Source organism: Dermochelys coriacea, chromosome 7 (genome assembly GCF_009764565.3).
Source record: "Dermochelys coriacea isolate rDerCor1 chromosome 7, rDerCor1.pri.v4, whole genome shotgun sequence".
Classification (NCBI taxonomy): domain Eukaryota; kingdom Metazoa; phylum Chordata; order Testudines; family Dermochelyidae; genus Dermochelys; species Dermochelys coriacea.
The window spans coordinates 81,570,214-81,586,728 of NC_050074.1; the positions used below are offsets into that span (position 1 = coordinate 81,570,214).

Here is a 16,515-nt window from a genome sequence, read left to right on the forward strand (position 1 = left end):
TAAGTGATGTGTGCACTGGGATTTTTGTCTATGCCGTACATGCTGTGTGGTTTTGCCATTGTGACTTGGAGGCTGGGGTGGGAATTATCTTCATCATCTGGGGATAGCATTGGGAATTATGTTCCCAATCTGGCTTTGCATTGCCTTGGAGGTGCTCATATGGTATAGGAGGGGTTATCAGGTGAATCTGGGGGTGAGTTTAACAGTACTCTACATCCCCTGTAGGCTGTCCTGACTCTGGATGATGATACATTGAGGTGAGTGACTAGCAGTCGGTGAAAAGAGATGTCAAGAGTAATAAGAAGGGTTTCTTCAGGTATGTTGGCAACAAGAAGAAAGCCAAGGAAAGTGTGGGCCCCTTACTGAATGAGGGAGGCAAGCTAGTGACAGAGGATGTGGAAAAAGCTAATGTACTCAATGCTTTTTTTGCCTCTGTTTTCACTAACAAGGTCAGCTCCCAGACTGCTGTGCTGGGCATCACAAAATGGGGAAGAGATGGCCAGCCCTCTGTAGAGATAGAGGTGGTTAGGGACTATTTAGAAAAGCTGGACGTGCACAAGTCCATGGGGCCGGACGAATTGCATCCGAGAGTGCTGAAGGAATTGGCGGCTGTGATTGCAGAGCCCTTGGCCATTATCTTTGAAAACTCGTGGCGAACGGGGGAAGTCCCGGATGACTGGAAAAAGGCTAATGTAGTGCCCATCTTTAAAAAAGGGAAGAAGGAGGATCCTGGGAACTACAGGCCAGTCAGCCTCACCTCAGTCCCTGGAAAAATCATGGAGCAGGTCCTGAAAGAATCAATCCTGAAGCACTTAGAGGAGAGGAAAGTGATCAGGAACAGTCAGCATGGATTCACCAAGGGAAGGTCATGCCTGACTAATCTAATCGCCTTTTATGATGAGATTACTGGTTCTGTGGATGAAGGGAAAGCAGTGGATGTATTGTTTCTTGACTTTAGCAAAGCTTTTGACACGGTCTCCCACAGCATTCTTGTCAGCAAGTTAAGGAAGTATGGGCCGGATGAATGCACTATAAGGTGGGTAGAAAGCTGGCTAGATTGTCGGGCTCAACGGGTAGTGATCAATGGCTCCATGTCTAGTTGGCAGCCGGTGTCAAGTGGAGTGCCCCAGGGGTCGGTCCTGGGGCCCGTTTTGTTCAATATCTTCATAAATGATCTGGAGGATGGTGTGGATTGCACTCTCAGCAAATTTGCGGATGATACTAAACTGGGAGGAGTGGTAGATACGCTGGAGGGGAGGGATAGGATACAGAAGGACCTAGACAAATTGGAGGATTGGGCCAAAAGAAATCTAATGAGGTTCAATAAGGATAAGTGCAGAGTCCTGCACTTAGGATGGAAGAATCCAATGCACCGCTACAGACTAGGGACCGAATGGCTCGGCAGCAGTTCTGCGGAAAAGGACCTAGGGGTGACAGTGGACGAGAAGCTGGATATGAGTCAGCAGTGTGCCCTTGTTGCCAAGAAGGCCAATGGCATTTTGGGATGTATAAGTAGGGGCATAGCGAGCAGATCGAGGGACGTGATCGTTCCCCTCTATTCGACACTGGTGAGGCCTCATCTGGAGTACTGTGTCCAGTTTTGGGCCCCACACTACAAGAAGGATGTGGATAAATTGGAAAGAGTACAGCGAAGGGCAACAAAAATGATTAGGGGTCTAGAGCACATGACTTATGAGGAGAGGCTGAGGGAGCTGGGATTGTTTAGTCTGCAGAAGAGAAGAATGAGGGGGGATTTGATAGCTGCTTTCAACTACCTGAAAGGGGGTTTCAAAGAGGATGGCTCTAGACTGTTCTCAATGGTAGCAGATGACAGAACGAGGAGTAATGGTCTCAAGTTGCAATGGGGGAGGTTTAGATTGGATATTAGGAAAAACTTTTTCACTAAGAGGGTGGTGAAACACTGGAATGCGTTACCTAGGGAGGTGGTAGAATCTCCTTCCTTAGAGGTTTTTAAGGTCAGGCTTGACAAAGCCCTGGCTAGGATGATTTAACTGGGACTTGGTCCTGCTTTGAGCAGGGGGTTGGACTAGATGACCTTCTGGGGTCCCTTCCAACCCTGATATTCTATGATTCTATGATTCTATGACTGGCCTTATTCAAAAAGGGCATTCCAGCAAGATACACTGTGAAATGATTCACCAAGATGGTTGGTTCCCCCCCCTCCCCCCGAAGTGGAAGGGAGTCATGAACTATACTGGAGGGAAAAGCTGTGTGGCTATTCCTCAATCTCCTAACAAAAAACTAAGCAATTTCTTAGCCTTAAATTTTGCTTTCTCTTCCCCACAGACATGTTGAAAGTGCAGAGAAAAATAGATAGGGTCCTGCGATGATTACTTGAAGCATTCACTGATACCAGTCTGTAAGCATGCATGTTCCAGGGCATTTATAGAAGAGCTGAACTCTTTGTGGCTTTACAGGCATGCAATGTCCATGTCTACCTCATGTAAAACGAGAACACCAACCAAACTTCTTTTCCTGTAATCACTTTCTGAATAAACTTTACGTTTCACACAAAATAATGTTTTCCTTATTCGAATCTCTTATGGGAGCGGGTGAGGTAGAGACTGCCATTATGTCATGCTGGCCGCCATCTTGAGGTGGTGAACACATTTTATTTTTGGTTGTATATGGTTTTGGTGAGTTTTTTTTTTTTTTTTTTTTTTTTTTTTTAAAGGAGGCAAGGGGCACATCCACCATGCACAACAGCTGAGGGAAGGAGGAAAAAATAGATTCAGGGACACATCCCTTTCTCAGCATGGGCCTGAGAACAGTTGGTAGTTGGGGCTTTAGCGTGAGACGAGACCAGTTGTCCAGCCAGAGCAGCCATCACTTTGGAAAGGGGTACCAGTGTGGGAGGAGGAGAGGAGGGAGAATGGACAGCATGGGCCAATGGACGGAGGGAAGGAGGGACATTGGGCTTAGAAAGGCTTTGAGCTGACATTCACCTGCAATGGCTGCAGCCGTGGGGCACCCGGAACAGAAGCTAGCATGACAGTATAGCATTATAATAATAATAAATAATAAAACTTAAATAGTAAAATAATTTAAAAAATTAAAATGTACGTGTCAAGGTTCCCTCCATAGCCTCCTATGTTCTGGTTTGGGTTGCTGCCTGGGAATCAAAGTTGGTTGCTGCAGGGCAGGAATCAGTCTTCAGCCTGGTTGGCAGCAGGGTCCTGAGTCCCAACAGATCAGACTTTACAGAGAGATCTCTTCACTGGCCTCCTTGTGCTCATGAGTCTTGCTGGTCATCCTTGGGGAGGAGGGGTGTGTGGAGTGAGATTGCAGGCAGCAGCTTCCACACGCTGCCTGCGGTAGGTGGTCCAGTAGTTTGATAAAATCCTGTCCAGTTCCTCAAAAAATTGGCAGGTTACCTGTTCCCTGCTAGATGTTTTCCTCCTGTCCCTCATTTTAACATAGGTGCTCCTGAGCGGTTTGGTTTTTAACCAGCACCATTTGGCATCTCAGTCACGGCCTGTAGCAGACATCAGCCTATCAATAACTACAAAAAGGTCTTTACTGTAGTGGCTGGCCACAAAAGATTCCTGCCCCAACAACTCTCCCCAGAAGGCAGTGAGACCCAGGGTCTCGTGAGGCTTCAAGCTGCTGCTCAAAGCACATTATAAGGCTTCTGAAGTATTGCAGGTATTGTGATTAAACAGGAATCCAGGAGCAAATAGACAAAATCCAACTATGCACCAGCTTATAAATGTGGGAGAGGCGAGCCGGGGATAATTTGGCCCCAGAGCAGGCGAGGAGGCACAGGTAAACGGACAAGTCAGTAACAGTCACCCACAAAGCAGTGTAGGACAGCCAGTGGAAGACTGCCAAAGTAGTTCTCAGCAACATTGTGTGCCCACAAACAACAGAGTCGCTTTGAAACAAAGGTTTGCACTTGAAACTAGACTCCAGAGTTTGTGATAAATGCAGAGTTAGTACACTACAATGAGTTATGCTGTGTATATGAAAGCATTTTCAAAGTGGATAAGTGGATTAATTTGAAAAGTTGCAATTAAACCAATCTTGTAGACAAGCTCTAAGTCACCCTGACCTCTTCCTTTCAAAGTGTAAGGGTATATTCTCCATCATTCTCAATCTTTCGTCTACTGTTGATATCAGATACCTACTTCTTGAGACTAGAACTGGGCAAAATGTTTTTGTTGAAACTTTTTTGTAAAAAAAAAAAAAAAAAAAAATATTGGCTTTAAAATCCAAATGGAAATTTTTTAAATTTTAAAATTCTCCAAGTTTGTGGATGAAATACCAGAAAATCAAAAAAGTTTTGTTAAAAAATGTTGGCTTTCCCGTTTCAAAAAATCTGAAAGAGTTACTGAAAAATTTTCAAATACTGGGTATTTTTGGGGAGGAGGATTCAATTTTCTACTGAAAAATTGGAATAAGTTGTGCAAAATTTTTGGCCAGCTCACCTTGACACCACTTGGACTGCTAGATCTCTGTCCTTTCCTGAGTCATCATCTGTCTTGCTATCTATATTCATTATTTCCTCCCCTCTTTTGGTACTCCCCAGGGCTTTTCCCTTGTTGGCCTCTTTCCCACTGATGATATTATCTGCTCCTCTAACCATCCAGTACCTTTATACGGATACTCTTCTCCTCTGACCTCTCCCATTTAGTCCATGTGCACAGTTTCTTATCTCTCTCTGATAGCTCCTCGTTTATGGTGCCATTTTCTTTCCCACTAAACATAGCAAAAACAACTCAGCATTTCTTTCCTCCCCCCCCCCCCGCTTCCACCATTGCTACCCTGTAGAGGAGCTGCATCAACGCTAGACCAAAGTTGAAGAACTGTGACAAATTCTCACAATTCTCAGTGACTATTTCTTTTAAAAAAATTTCTTTACAGCTATACATTATTGGTTTATTATTGGTAATAAACACTAATGAGAGTTCTGCTTCTGTTGGTATCTTCTCTTTGAAATTAACTGTAATACCAAAAGTTTATATTTTGGTAGTTGTAATGTTCTGTTAAAAACTCGTCTCTGAATCCATAAGGACATTATCCTCAATGGAGCTTCTTACACACATTACAGCAAATCAGATAAAATATTTGTTGCTGAAGTTACCAAAGTTACCGTATTAACCAATGGAGACCTTACAAAGGAAGAGACATCAAGGACAGGAAAGGCATCCACAACATTTACTAAACTTAACAAATGGAAATCAATGATATCCAGCATCAGAACAAAACTGAGAATTTTCAACTCCAAGATAGCTGTATGTTAGCACTGAAACTATGAGAGCTGGAGATCTACCAAAATATTAGACAGAAAACCAGAAACCTTCAAAAATAAGTGCCTACAAAAGATTCTAGGCATTGGTTGGAAAACCTTCATTACCAACAAATTTCAGAGTAGCAGCTGTGTTAGTTTGTATTCGCAAAAAGAAAAGGAGTACTTGTGGCACCTTAGAGACTAACATTTATTAGAGCATAGAAGTGAGCTGTAGCTCACGAAAGCTTATGCTCTAATAAATTTATTAGTCTCTAAGGTGGCACAAGTACTGCTTTTCTTATGACCAACAAAGAGATCCAAGAAATAACCAACCAGCAGCTCATTGCTAGAATCAGAAGGAAGCCCTGGGGCATGTATTTTGGATGCCAACACAGACTCCCATATGAAGCTTCAAGTGGAAACAAACTGATGCGAGCAAACGAGGGCGCCCAAGAGAAACCTTAAGAACCACCCTTACCATGGGGAGAAGAGCAGTCGATCTCTACACCTTAAAGCGGATGGAAGCAGCAGTAGCAAAGAGGAAATTAATTTCTGCCCAGTGCCCCAACATTGGCCCAGGAAAGATGTAACCTCAAATTAAGTTACCAAACTTGAGATACAACATACCAAACAAAGCCGTGCATGAACTGTAGTGTTAGAATCAGCTACCCATCAGAATTAGCTATCTTGCTCAAGCAATCTGAAGTCCCTACCGTGTCATTTTTAGATCCTGTTTTGCAACCAGAGAAAGGGTGCAGCCAGGGCGCATTACAATTAATCCACCCAGCGTAGCTATGCACATTGAACCCAAAACACTATCAATCGCTGGGGCCTTGTCCAGAAAACGTTTAGCGCACACCCCACACATGTAATTTATATGCTTATATTGCAGTTGTGTGTGTGTGTGGGGGGGGGGGGGGTTCATAAGTCCAAAGAAAGGGACAGAAGAATTGGGAAGGAGAACTTGATTTCGGTTAGGCTACTGTGGCCCAGATCCTCAAAGGTCTCTAGGCTCCTACCTTCCATGGAAGTTCCTGGGGTGGGGGTGGCAGGGGCGGGTTATGGGTCGCTAAAGTAAACTGGGGGGCGGGGTGGGAGGGAGAAGGTAGCTCGTTCTAACGGAGGAATAGCCCACTCCTCAGCATGAGCCCCCCCCAGCAGAAAGTTGGGAGTAGCGACTTAGAGGGGGAAGCAAAAACTGATTTGCCGAGTCCAGCCAGCAATTTATTATTGAAAGGCGAGTTTTGCCAGAGGGAAACTACATCGAAATTGCTCTTCTTGCCCTCAAACAACGCGGCTCTAAACCGCCGTCGCTTTCCCCTACTGGCATTTGCCCGCCAGACAGCAAGCACCGTGTGCTGCCTACTTCTCTCTAGGGCCCCCCGACACCTCAGCCCTCCGTCCCCCCACACCCCGCGGGCCTCTCCTACCGCGGCAAGCCCGCCCTCCCTGCCTCGCCCTGCCCGGGTTGGCTGCCGGGGCTGGGCGCCTCCAGCCCCTCCCGCGGGCTGTTCGGGACTGTCAGCGCGGGGAGCCCTCGGCAGCGGCCGGACTCTGACCTTGCACCGGGGAAGGCCCCATGGCGTCCAGGCTGCTGCTCCGCGTCCTCCGGCGCGCCCTGCCCGGCGGCTGGCGGGCCGCGGCCCCCGCCAGAGCCATGAGCGTCGGGGGTGCGCGTGAGGGCTGGTAGGGGGTCGGTAGGGGGCGGGGGGATAGGTGCATGGGGGTCTGAGGGCTGGTGGGGGGCAGGGGGATAGGTGCATGGGGCGTGTGAGGGCTGGTGGGGGGCAGGGGGATAGGTGCATGGGGAGTGTGAGGGCTGGTGGGGGGCAGGGGGATAGGTGCATGGGGGTCTGAGGGCTGGTAGGGGGCGGGGGGATAGGTGCATGGGGGTCTGAGGGCTAGTAGGGGGCAGGCAGGATAGGTGCATGGGGGTCTGAGGGCTAGTAGGGGGCAGGCAGGATAGGTGCATGGGGGTCTGAGGGCTGGTAGGGGGTAGGCAGGATAGGTGCATGGGGCGTGTGAGGGCTGGTGGGGGGCAGGGGGATAGGTGCATGGGGCGTGTGAGGGCTGGTGGGGGGCAGGGGGATAGGTGCATGGGGCGTGTGAGGGCTGGTGGGGGGCAGGGGGATAGGTGCATGGGGCGTGAGGGCTGGTGGGGGGCAGGGGGATAGGTGCATGGGGGTCTGAGGGCTGGTAGGGGGCAGGCAGGATAGGTGCATGGGGGTCTGAGGGCTGGTAGGGGGTAGGCAGGATAGGTGCATGGGGCATGTGAGGGCTGGTGGGGGGCAGGGGGATAGGTGCATGGGGCGTGTGAGGGCTGGTGGGGGGCAGGGGGATAGGTGCATGGGGCGTGTGAGGGCTGGTGGGGGGCAGGGGGATAGGTGCATGGGGCGTGTGAGGGCTGGTGGGGGGCAGGGGGATAGGTGCATGGGGCGTGAGGGCTGGTGGGGGGCAGGGGGATAGGTGCATGGGGCGTGTGAGGGCTGGTGGGGGGCAGGGGGATAGGTGCATGGGGGTCTGAGGGCTGGTGGGGGGCAGGCAGGATAGGTGCATGGGGTGTGTGAGGGCTGGTAGGGGTTATAGGTGTGGGCCAGGTGGAATGGGGGCAGGGGAGTGATGGATGGGAATGAGGAGTGAGTGCGGGTGATCAAGAAATGAGAAGCTGGGGGCAAGGGATAAGGTGTCAGCCCCTTAGGGGTGCGTAGAGGGTGAACAATCTTGGCAAAAGAGAAATTCCTCCACCACAGTTCTAGCCAATTAGTCTGTGGTGCTGAATCTAAGTTGAGACTAAAATAAATCTTTTCATCCAGGGCTTTAGGGATGTGGCTTTATGTTTATTTGCCATTCAGCCAAGCCAGAGGAGCCCTGTGAGCCCTTCATACACACACAAATGACATTGAGCTCAATGGTGCCTCATGGCGGAGTGAGAGCTCATTGTGGTGCCATCAAAGGAGAAGGGTTCAAATGCAGTTACTGATTTATAAACTGTCACACAGATGATTTAAGCTGGAAAATGGGCTAAAACTATAAAGCAAACAAAACAAATCAAAACAAAAACCAACAGACATGCTCTCTGGGGACATGTCTTCATTTAGGATTTCGCACTGGTGTAGTTGGGGCAAAAATCCTTAATGTAGACAAACCTTAATTAAATTAGGAGACTGAGTGAAAATGGAAATATATCAGTGGAATGTTTTATGGCTATTTGATGCACATAGGAAGCCAAATTGTTCTTCTATCACATTAGTGCAGTATCAACAAGAATCCTGCATAAACTTTGTTTATGTGGCTGCTTTTACTAATGATTAACAAACGGTGGTAGGATGCCTTCAACAAGAGGCCCTTTACTCTGGAACTCTCTCTTGGTCCAACAAAGACTAAGGTTCCAATCCTGCAAGCTGCTCCATGCAGGTGTGCCCTTAGGCTTGTCTTGAGTCACACTAACTACACACAGTGTAAAATTAATTTTTGATGGGACTACACACAGGTGCAGGAGTCTGCCTGCATAAATCAGCTTGCAGATCTGGAGGCCTTAGTTGTTGACCTCTAAAGCACTGTGCAAGATTCATCTATTCATATGGGATTTTCACAGGAGGATATTGGGAGGAATTTAAAGGTTTGGAATTTTGGTGGCGGGAGAAGGTGAGTGTTTTAGTGGCCAATTTGTAACTGTGTTGTTTTCAGTTTTTGTAAAGGAACAATACTTCTGTGTAGGAGGATAGTTCATTAGCGGATGGTGTGGAATGTATATGTATAAATTTGTGGATGACACCAAGCTGGAAGGGATTTCAAGCACTTTGGAGAACAGTATTAGATTTCAAAATGTTCTTAATAAATTGGAAAACTGGTCTGAAATTCATATGATGAAATTCAATACATACAAGTGCAGCATACTGCTCTTAGGAGAAAAAAAACAAATGCAAAATGGGGACTAATTGGATCAGCAGCAGTACTGCAGAAAAGGATCTGGGGGTTATAATGGATTACAAATTGAACATAAGTCAACAATACGATACTGTTGTGAAAAAGGCAAATGTCATTCTGGGCTGCATTGACAGTGGTGTTAAGTAAAACAGAGTAGGTAATTGTTCTACTGTACTCAACACTGGTGAGAGACCTCAGCTAGATTACTCTTGTCCAGTTTTGGGTGCCACGCTTTACAAAAGATGTGGATAAATTGGAGTGTCCAGAGAAAAGCAACACAAATTATTAGAGGTTTAGAAAACACGACCTATGAAGTTAGTTGAAAGAATTGGCATGTTTAATGTAAAGAGAAGGCTGAAGAAGGAAATAACTCTTTATAACAGCCCTTGATGTATTTGAAGATGACAATGATCAATTGTTCTCCATGTCCACAATGAAGTAATCAGCTTAATTTGTAGCAAGCAAGATTTAGGTTAGATATTAGGAAAAACTTTCTAATATAAGGATAGTTAAGCACTAGAACAGGGAGGTTTTTAAGAAGACATTAGACAAGCATCTGTCAAGAATGGCCTAGGTATACTTAATTCTGCCTCTACCTAGGAAGATGAAACTTGAAGCCACTTGCAGCCATATCTTTCTGTAATTGTATGATTGGCTGGCTGTGGTGGTGGTTTCTATTAGATGTGCAGTTGTCCACTAGGGATGGGACTGGTGCTACCTTAAATGTTAACTTTTCAGCCAAGGCTGAAACTTTCATTTTTCGTCACCCGTTCTAATGAAAAAGTAAGTGTCTGAACTGGTGCATGGTCTCATTTGTGGAAGCAGTCATTGGGAGGGGATTCTATATGGCAAAAGCTGTAGCCTGGATTGCCCTGATGTGATCACTTTGAACTATCCCTTTGTTATACCAGAAGAGGCCCCAGGCAATGTGAAAAGAACCAATGTCCAAAGAACAGTCAGATGGAGTGGTTGTAAATAGTTCAATATCTAACATCTAATGTGGGGGCCAGATTATCCCAAATCTACATCTGGAGGGTTCTCAGACCTTTCTCCAAAAGCATTTAATATTGATCGCTATTGGAGACATGATACAGGACTAGATGGACCTCTCTCTGATCCTTATGGTAATTCCTATGTAATGTCTTATTTCAATCAAAAATGCTTTGCAACTAAAAAATTGAATGGACATTTATTTATGATGCTGTCCAGGACATGGGTTTAATGGTTTTGCTTCAGTCATTAGCTGAATCTGAATTTTGGATAAATATATAGAATACTTCTGTATTTTATTCCTATTTAGGTATTCCCAGTGATGAGGAACAGGCAACCGGACTTGAACGGAAAACCCTAGAGGCTATGAAAAAAGGACAGGTAAGTTTAATATTGAATAATTAATATTCAGAGAAAATAAAAAGCATTACATTAGAGTTAAGGTTGTAAATATATCAGTAACTTGAAGGAGGGAAATGCAGAATAGAATTATTTTAATTAAAAACAAACCAAAGTCTGTAAGGCAAGATATTCAAAGTTAAGAATACACTGACTCACACCCTGTAAGTATGAAAACATTTGGGAAATGCAGAAGGTCCCTTAAACCTTAACTTTGCATTCTTACCTCCTTACAGGGAGGCTGTGAAGCATAATTAAATATACATTTGAGATTCTTGTATGAAAAGTTCAATATAACTACAAAGTACCATTTTCTGTTAAGAGCCTAAGGCCTTGATTCTGCAACTGGATCCCTTTGGGCCACCACATAGCCACATGGAGGGCTCTGTGTTGGTCAATGATCCACACATGCAGCTCCAGTTGCAGGATTGGGACCTAAGTGAACTATCTGGCCCTGATGTGCTACATTGGATTAGGTATGAGACTAGGTGTTACACCTGTGTTTCAAACTGAGATTGATCACTGACTCATGTCGCCTTGGACAATTCCCTTAACTCTCACTATGCCTGTTTTATGGTCTGTAATATTTGCCTCTCACACGGATGTTTGAGGCATCATCAATGTTTTAAAGCACTTCCTGGATCCCAATAGGATGAAGGTTGTTTTATAGAAAATAAGACTTTATAAAGCCACTGTGTGTGGCAGAGCAGCAAATAAAACTTAGAAGTTCCTTGCTCCTACCCCTCCATGCAATTCACTGGACCACACTGCCTCTCCGTTATTTCCTATGTATTTCTGTAAAGGTCTCCTTCTCTCCCACAAGGCTAACTGACTTAATTTTTCAGTGATTCTTAGAGTCCTTTAGGAAGTTTGCATCTAGCTTGTGGACATACTAAGGCTTGTAAAGAATGCACAAACTGCTTTTAAGACCTGCACCTGTGCAGAGCAGGATTGGGCCCTAAATAATAAGCCTTGCCCTTCATGCTATTTGAAGACGGACCAACAGAACAAGACAAACTGAGTTTCTAGAGTAAGCTGGTTTTAATGTGTGATGAGCCAAAACACCCTCACAGAAGTAAGTTACAAAACTGTTTACAAAAAGAGGAAGGAGAAAATCTTTTGAAAACTCTCTCAAATATTTTTTCATTTCTCTCAGGTTTCTCAGAATATTTCTATTTTAGCATAATATTGCACATGAAAGTTCAGGCAGATTAGCCTTTATTGGATGTTAGGAGGGGAATCAAAATAATCATGTATTGGAGTACTGCGTTCAACCCTGACTAGGGAGAGACTAATGTGCCTTCATAAAAAGGCACTATAAATAGCACATAGCATCCCTATGCTTTAGGCAGCTAGTATGCTGTCATGAGTTCAGCATGTATTTTTAGTGGCACAAAAGCTGCCACTAATTGTTGATACTCTAAACTGATTCTTGCAGGTGAACTGACACCCTGTACAATAACTTCAGCATATTAACTCTCCGACTTGACAAATCACTAACACAATAAGGTTTGACATTCCTCATCTTCCCTTCTGTTAGTTTCATGTACCTGTATGCTGGTATTCTAAAGATGATCTATCTGTGTTCGGATGATAGAACGGCCGCAATTTAATTACCTTTATATATATATATATATATATATATATATATATACATACGTGTGCAAGTGTGACACAACCTTTGATGCTACTGGTTAACAATGTTCTTGGTCTAGTAACTGAGATCCAGGTTTTGTTCTTCTCTCAAGGATCCATATAGCATACTCAAACCCAAGGGATATGCAGGAACTAGAGAGGATCCTCATATTGTTCCATCCATCAACAAGAAGAGGCTAGTAGGCTGTATCTGTAGGTATCAGAATAACTTGGTGTATGTTCTTTTAGTTCACATACTATCTAAAGCTATAAAACATGAATTGTTTTATAGTAGGTTTTTGTTTTAATACATCTACATTAATACTTCCAAAAAGTTCACTATCAAAATTGATCCTCTTGGTATTCAGTCATATCTGCCTATTTTAGTGACAAAAATACATTTTCATTTTTTAATGCTTTTGCTAACATGGTAGAGTGAATATAGCTAAGAGTGGGCTGGCTTCTACTCTTTCTTGTGTATCAAAGAAGTTCTGATTTCAGGATTGGTTAATACCTTTGCAATCACTTTGAAGGAAAGAGGGTTGTACAAGTACCACTGAGCACACCATCTAAAAACAATATGGGTTGTGTGTAAGATAAGGCATAATTTGGACTGTAGAAAGTATGTATCATTGCCAGGGAGAAATCATGTTGAGTTAGTGGTTTGGAGCATGTTTACTTAGAAGTTGAGATATGACAACCTGAAATGTCATTTAGTTATAAAAGCACTTATTTGGGGCTAGTTATCCATAAGGAGAGTCAAAGCACTGGCATTAACTAGTGTGTTTTAGGCATTAAACTGAGTTGAGGCTGGAAAACCAGTAAGTGAAGAGTAGCACTCACTGCAAATAATATAGAGGCGGCAGTTGCAATATGATACTAGCAAAGGAAAGTTGCTCGCTAGGCTTGGAACTTCATAGCTGCTGTGGTGCATATGGAGGGATGAAGATGTCTACCACTACCAGACACAAACCAGCAAGGGTGTATTGTAATGATCAGCTTACAAAGAAGTTAGTATAATTAGTGTCTGAGGCATGACTGAATGAAAATCAAGATACCCTATTCTATTTCCATTAGTTATAAAAATGGTCCCACTTTGAATAGTGGTTAGGGTCTCAAATTATAGAAATCATGGTAGTCATGTTACTGAATATCTGCTTTTAAGGAATCAGCAGAAGTAAGACAACAGAAGTATCATGAGGCCATTCTAGGGCTACAACTGTACTATTTGAGTTCTCTGTGCCAGCCCCATGCAAGATTAAGCATTTTAAGGTGTATGTAAGTTTTCCCAAAAGCTAGTTTTTTTTTCCTCCTCAGGAGAGTGATCATCATGCACTTATTCAGCCTCAAGTAAGCCTTCAAGTTCATTGCTTGTTGTTTCACCCCCCCCCCAAAAATCCAATACATGGCACATTAAAATATAGACTAACAGTGATGGAAATTGCCACTGGCATCAGAAAAGGAATGATGACAGGATTGCTCATTTTCTATGTTGATTCAATTATTGAACCCTTCACTGAAACTTTGTCACATGTGCAATGAAAGCATTGTGCATTCTACAGTGCCCTGTGGGCTAGAATTCTTAACCTAGTGGGCATCTTAACAAAGACTTGAATCTACAAAGCAAGAGGCATGAACATTTAATTTTGCTTTTCCTTTCTCACACCAGGTGAGGAGGACAACTCTGCTGTCATTTGGTTCTGGTTGCATGCAGGAGAAAGCCAGCGTTGCCCATCATGTGGTGCTCACTACAAGCTCGTTCATCATGATGTCCCACATTGAAAATCTGTGTTATTTAACTGAACCAAAGTGGATTTCACTGTGTCTAAACTGCACAATATGATGTGCACTTAAATCTGCATGCAAAGTATTTACTACTTTCATATTTGGTTTCTATTGGATTTCATTTAAAAACTCCAATCTTGTTTTACCCTAGGTTAATTAAAACTAAATGCACAACACTGTAGAAATGTGTGTCACGGGTTATCATCCTTCATAAAACTGAGATAAATCAGAGTAGATTTTAGGAAGAAGTGTTCTAACAGTACTGGTTAATAAAGGTGGGCTGGTTTTCTTTCTCCAATAAATTTCTAGTCTTATGACTAAAGCCCTACCAAATTCATAGCCATGAAAAACACATTATGGACTATGAAAAATCTGGTCTCTCCTGTGAAATCTGATCTGGTGTACTTTTTACCCTATATCTGCTCGCTAGGTGCCCAGCTCTGAAAGCAACAAAGTAAGGGTGGCAATACCACGACCCCCCCCCCCCACAATAGCCTTATTTCCCAGTGTTGGGTCAGGCCCCCCACTTTGAGAAATGCTGAGTCTTAAGGACTTTGTGTTTATATTTTGTTGTTTTTAAAATACATATTCATGGCTTGTTACAACATGAAATTTAACCTTTAAATATCTGAAACCTTGCAATTCAAGATTTTAAAAGTGCTACAATTGTGAAATTTACAAAAATGGACTGAATTTGGTAGGGCCCTACTTATGACTGTTGGTTTCTTGACTCTCACATGGTGGGAGTATGCCTGCCAAAAGTAGTATGTGAAGAAAGTTAGAGGTCACACCTGAGCTATAAGCATGTACATGTATTGCAATCATATACCACCAGGAGACTGTTATAGCCTTATTCACATTTTCCCTGTGTTGTGCTGAATTATGTCAATACAACAGGCACAGCCAGGATGGTCTCAATATTCTAACTAGTCTTTTGCTTAATGAAGTTACATTCTGATTAAAGAAATATGCATGATATGTGCATCCATACACATGAACACGTACATGAAGCAACAAACTGTTTCATTCAAGTATTTTATTTTAGCTTTGTTTTCACTGCATTTTAAAAATCTAAAAAAAAATAAATATTTGTTTCACAGCTGAAAGTCACATATGTATCAATAAGACGTAAGTATGCTGGAACTTAACCAGTCCAGGAAAGTCAAATCTGAAAACGTGCCATTAAGCAGTCATCTCAGAGTACTTATATTAAAATTCAAAAGAAGTTCCAAAAAGGGTTAAAAGGGTATTTCAAATGCATTTTAGCTGGAAGAAGGTGACCAAAAACTACACACTCAACATTTAAAAATGAAATATTTGAACTCTTGATAGTAACTGTCTTGCTCCTCCTTTGTTTTTAACCTACGGCTGCAGAGGTTGGATTCCCAATGCTAAATTAATCCCTCATAATTTTATCAATTTAATTATACCATCAGTAATAAAATTAAATTACCTATTGAGTCTTCTCATCCATCTTAACAGAAGCCAAATTTGTAGTTTTGCACCAGCACAAATCAGTGATTGCACCACAGAAATTGGACTGTACATCATAAAGGGCAGCGTCATTTCAACCATCATTGTTTTCATTAAGTTTTCAAAAAGAAACAAATCAAAAAAAACCCCACCACTGGAAAAATACATCTCCAGAATCACTCTTCTTTTGTTAAAAGCCATAGAATAAGCTCAAGTTTAATTACACACAATAGAAACCATACTGCTATCAGAACTGAAACTATTCTATTACAAAGCTTTATTTACAAAATGAAAAATAATCAAATGGGACTATCATAATAGGAAAAAGTGTTTTCACCTCTGTGATTGAAAAAAATTAAGCAAGTCTTTCATGCACTCATACACTAAATTGTTTTTATAATGTGAAATGCTGAAATTCACCGTAGTGAAACTTGAGTCTCATTCAGTCTCATTTTTATTTTAAGATGACAAAAACATGGTTCTTTACAAGCTGTGTATTAACAGTTCATGTTTGTAAGGACTTTTTGGCTTCCATGAATATTCATATCACTGAACATTTTGTAAATAACCAGTTGTTACATTGTCAACGTGTCCACTGAATTTACCACCACAAGAAAGACACAAAGAATTAGTTTAATGCTTCCACATTAAACTACGATATCTCATTTCTAAAGTTATACTAAACTGAAACCTTCATTGTGATCTATTGCCTGGATCAGCTTAGATTTTAGGGTTTCTTTGTCTGTGTATTTTGGAAGATCAAGAAGATTAAAGCAAGTGTGAGATACTGGAAGATACCCTTCTCCACCTCCTGTTGGCTGGATGACTAGTTTAAGACACTTCATTCCAAGAATAGGAATACGATCACTGCCTGTTAAAAACACTGCCAAGAAAACAGAAGAATGAAAGCTGAAGAAAGAATAACTACTCTGTTTCACAATGATAGTTTCATGCTATATTACACTTCTAAATCAGTATTTTCATTTTTCAATCCTTCTATTACATGGCTAGCTTTTTACATTAAAGTAGCATGATTAATTAAAAATAGTAAATGA

At 42.8% G+C, this 16,515-nt stretch overlaps 2 protein-coding genes across 10 annotated transcripts in view; one reads left to right on the forward strand and one right to left on the reverse strand.

Annotated features, from left to right (window-relative positions):
* The first annotated feature begins 6,698 nt into the window (after nt 1-6,698).
* Nucleotides 6,699-15,573, forward strand: LOC119858892 (cytochrome c oxidase subunit 5B, mitochondrial-like). 2 transcript variants are annotated; one of them, XM_038410422.2, is made up of 4 exons: nt 6,699-6,921; nt 10,479-10,549; nt 12,316-12,415; nt 13,872-14,027. In XM_038410422.2, the coding sequence occupies exons 1-4, from the start codon at nt 6,831-6,833 to the stop codon at nt 13,982-13,984; spliced, it is 375 nt and encodes a 124-aa protein (XP_038266350.1). In that variant the 5' UTR covers nt 6,699-6,830; the 3' UTR covers nt 13,985-14,027. The 2 variants fall into 2 exon arrangements, with proteins under 2 accessions (XP_038266350.1, XP_038266351.1); XM_038410423.2 differs by lacking the exon at nt 12,316-12,415 and having other exon boundaries at nt 6,727-6,921; nt 13,872-15,573.
* Nucleotides 15,009-16,515, reverse strand: part of HERC4 (HECT and RLD domain containing E3 ubiquitin protein ligase 4) — an 82,686-nt gene continuing 81,179 nt past the window's right edge. For all 8 annotated transcript variants that reach the window (XM_038410396.2, XM_038410391.2, XM_038410394.2 and 5 more), the window contains one exon: nt 15,009-16,343. In XM_038410396.2, the coding sequence (XP_038266324.1) occupies nt 16,135-16,343 (209 nt within the window). In that variant the 3' untranslated portion in view covers nt 15,009-16,134. The remainder of the gene's footprint in view (nt 16,344-16,515) is intronic.

Excerpts from the sequence above, each read along its gene's own strand:
- LOC119858892 (XM_038410422.2), top strand. The coding sequence starts at position 6,831 with ATGGCGTCCAGGCTGCTGCTCCGCGTCCTCCGGCGCGCCCTGCCCGGC. Across the intron at positions 10,550-12,315 it reads AGGCTATGAAAAAAGGACAG|GATCCATATAGCATACTCAA; the intron begins GTAAGTTTAATA and ends TCTTCTCTCAAG. Across the intron at positions 12,416-13,871 it reads GAGGCTAGTAGGCTGTATCT|GTGAGGAGGACAACTCTGCT; the intron begins GTAGGTATCAGA and ends TTCTCACACCAG.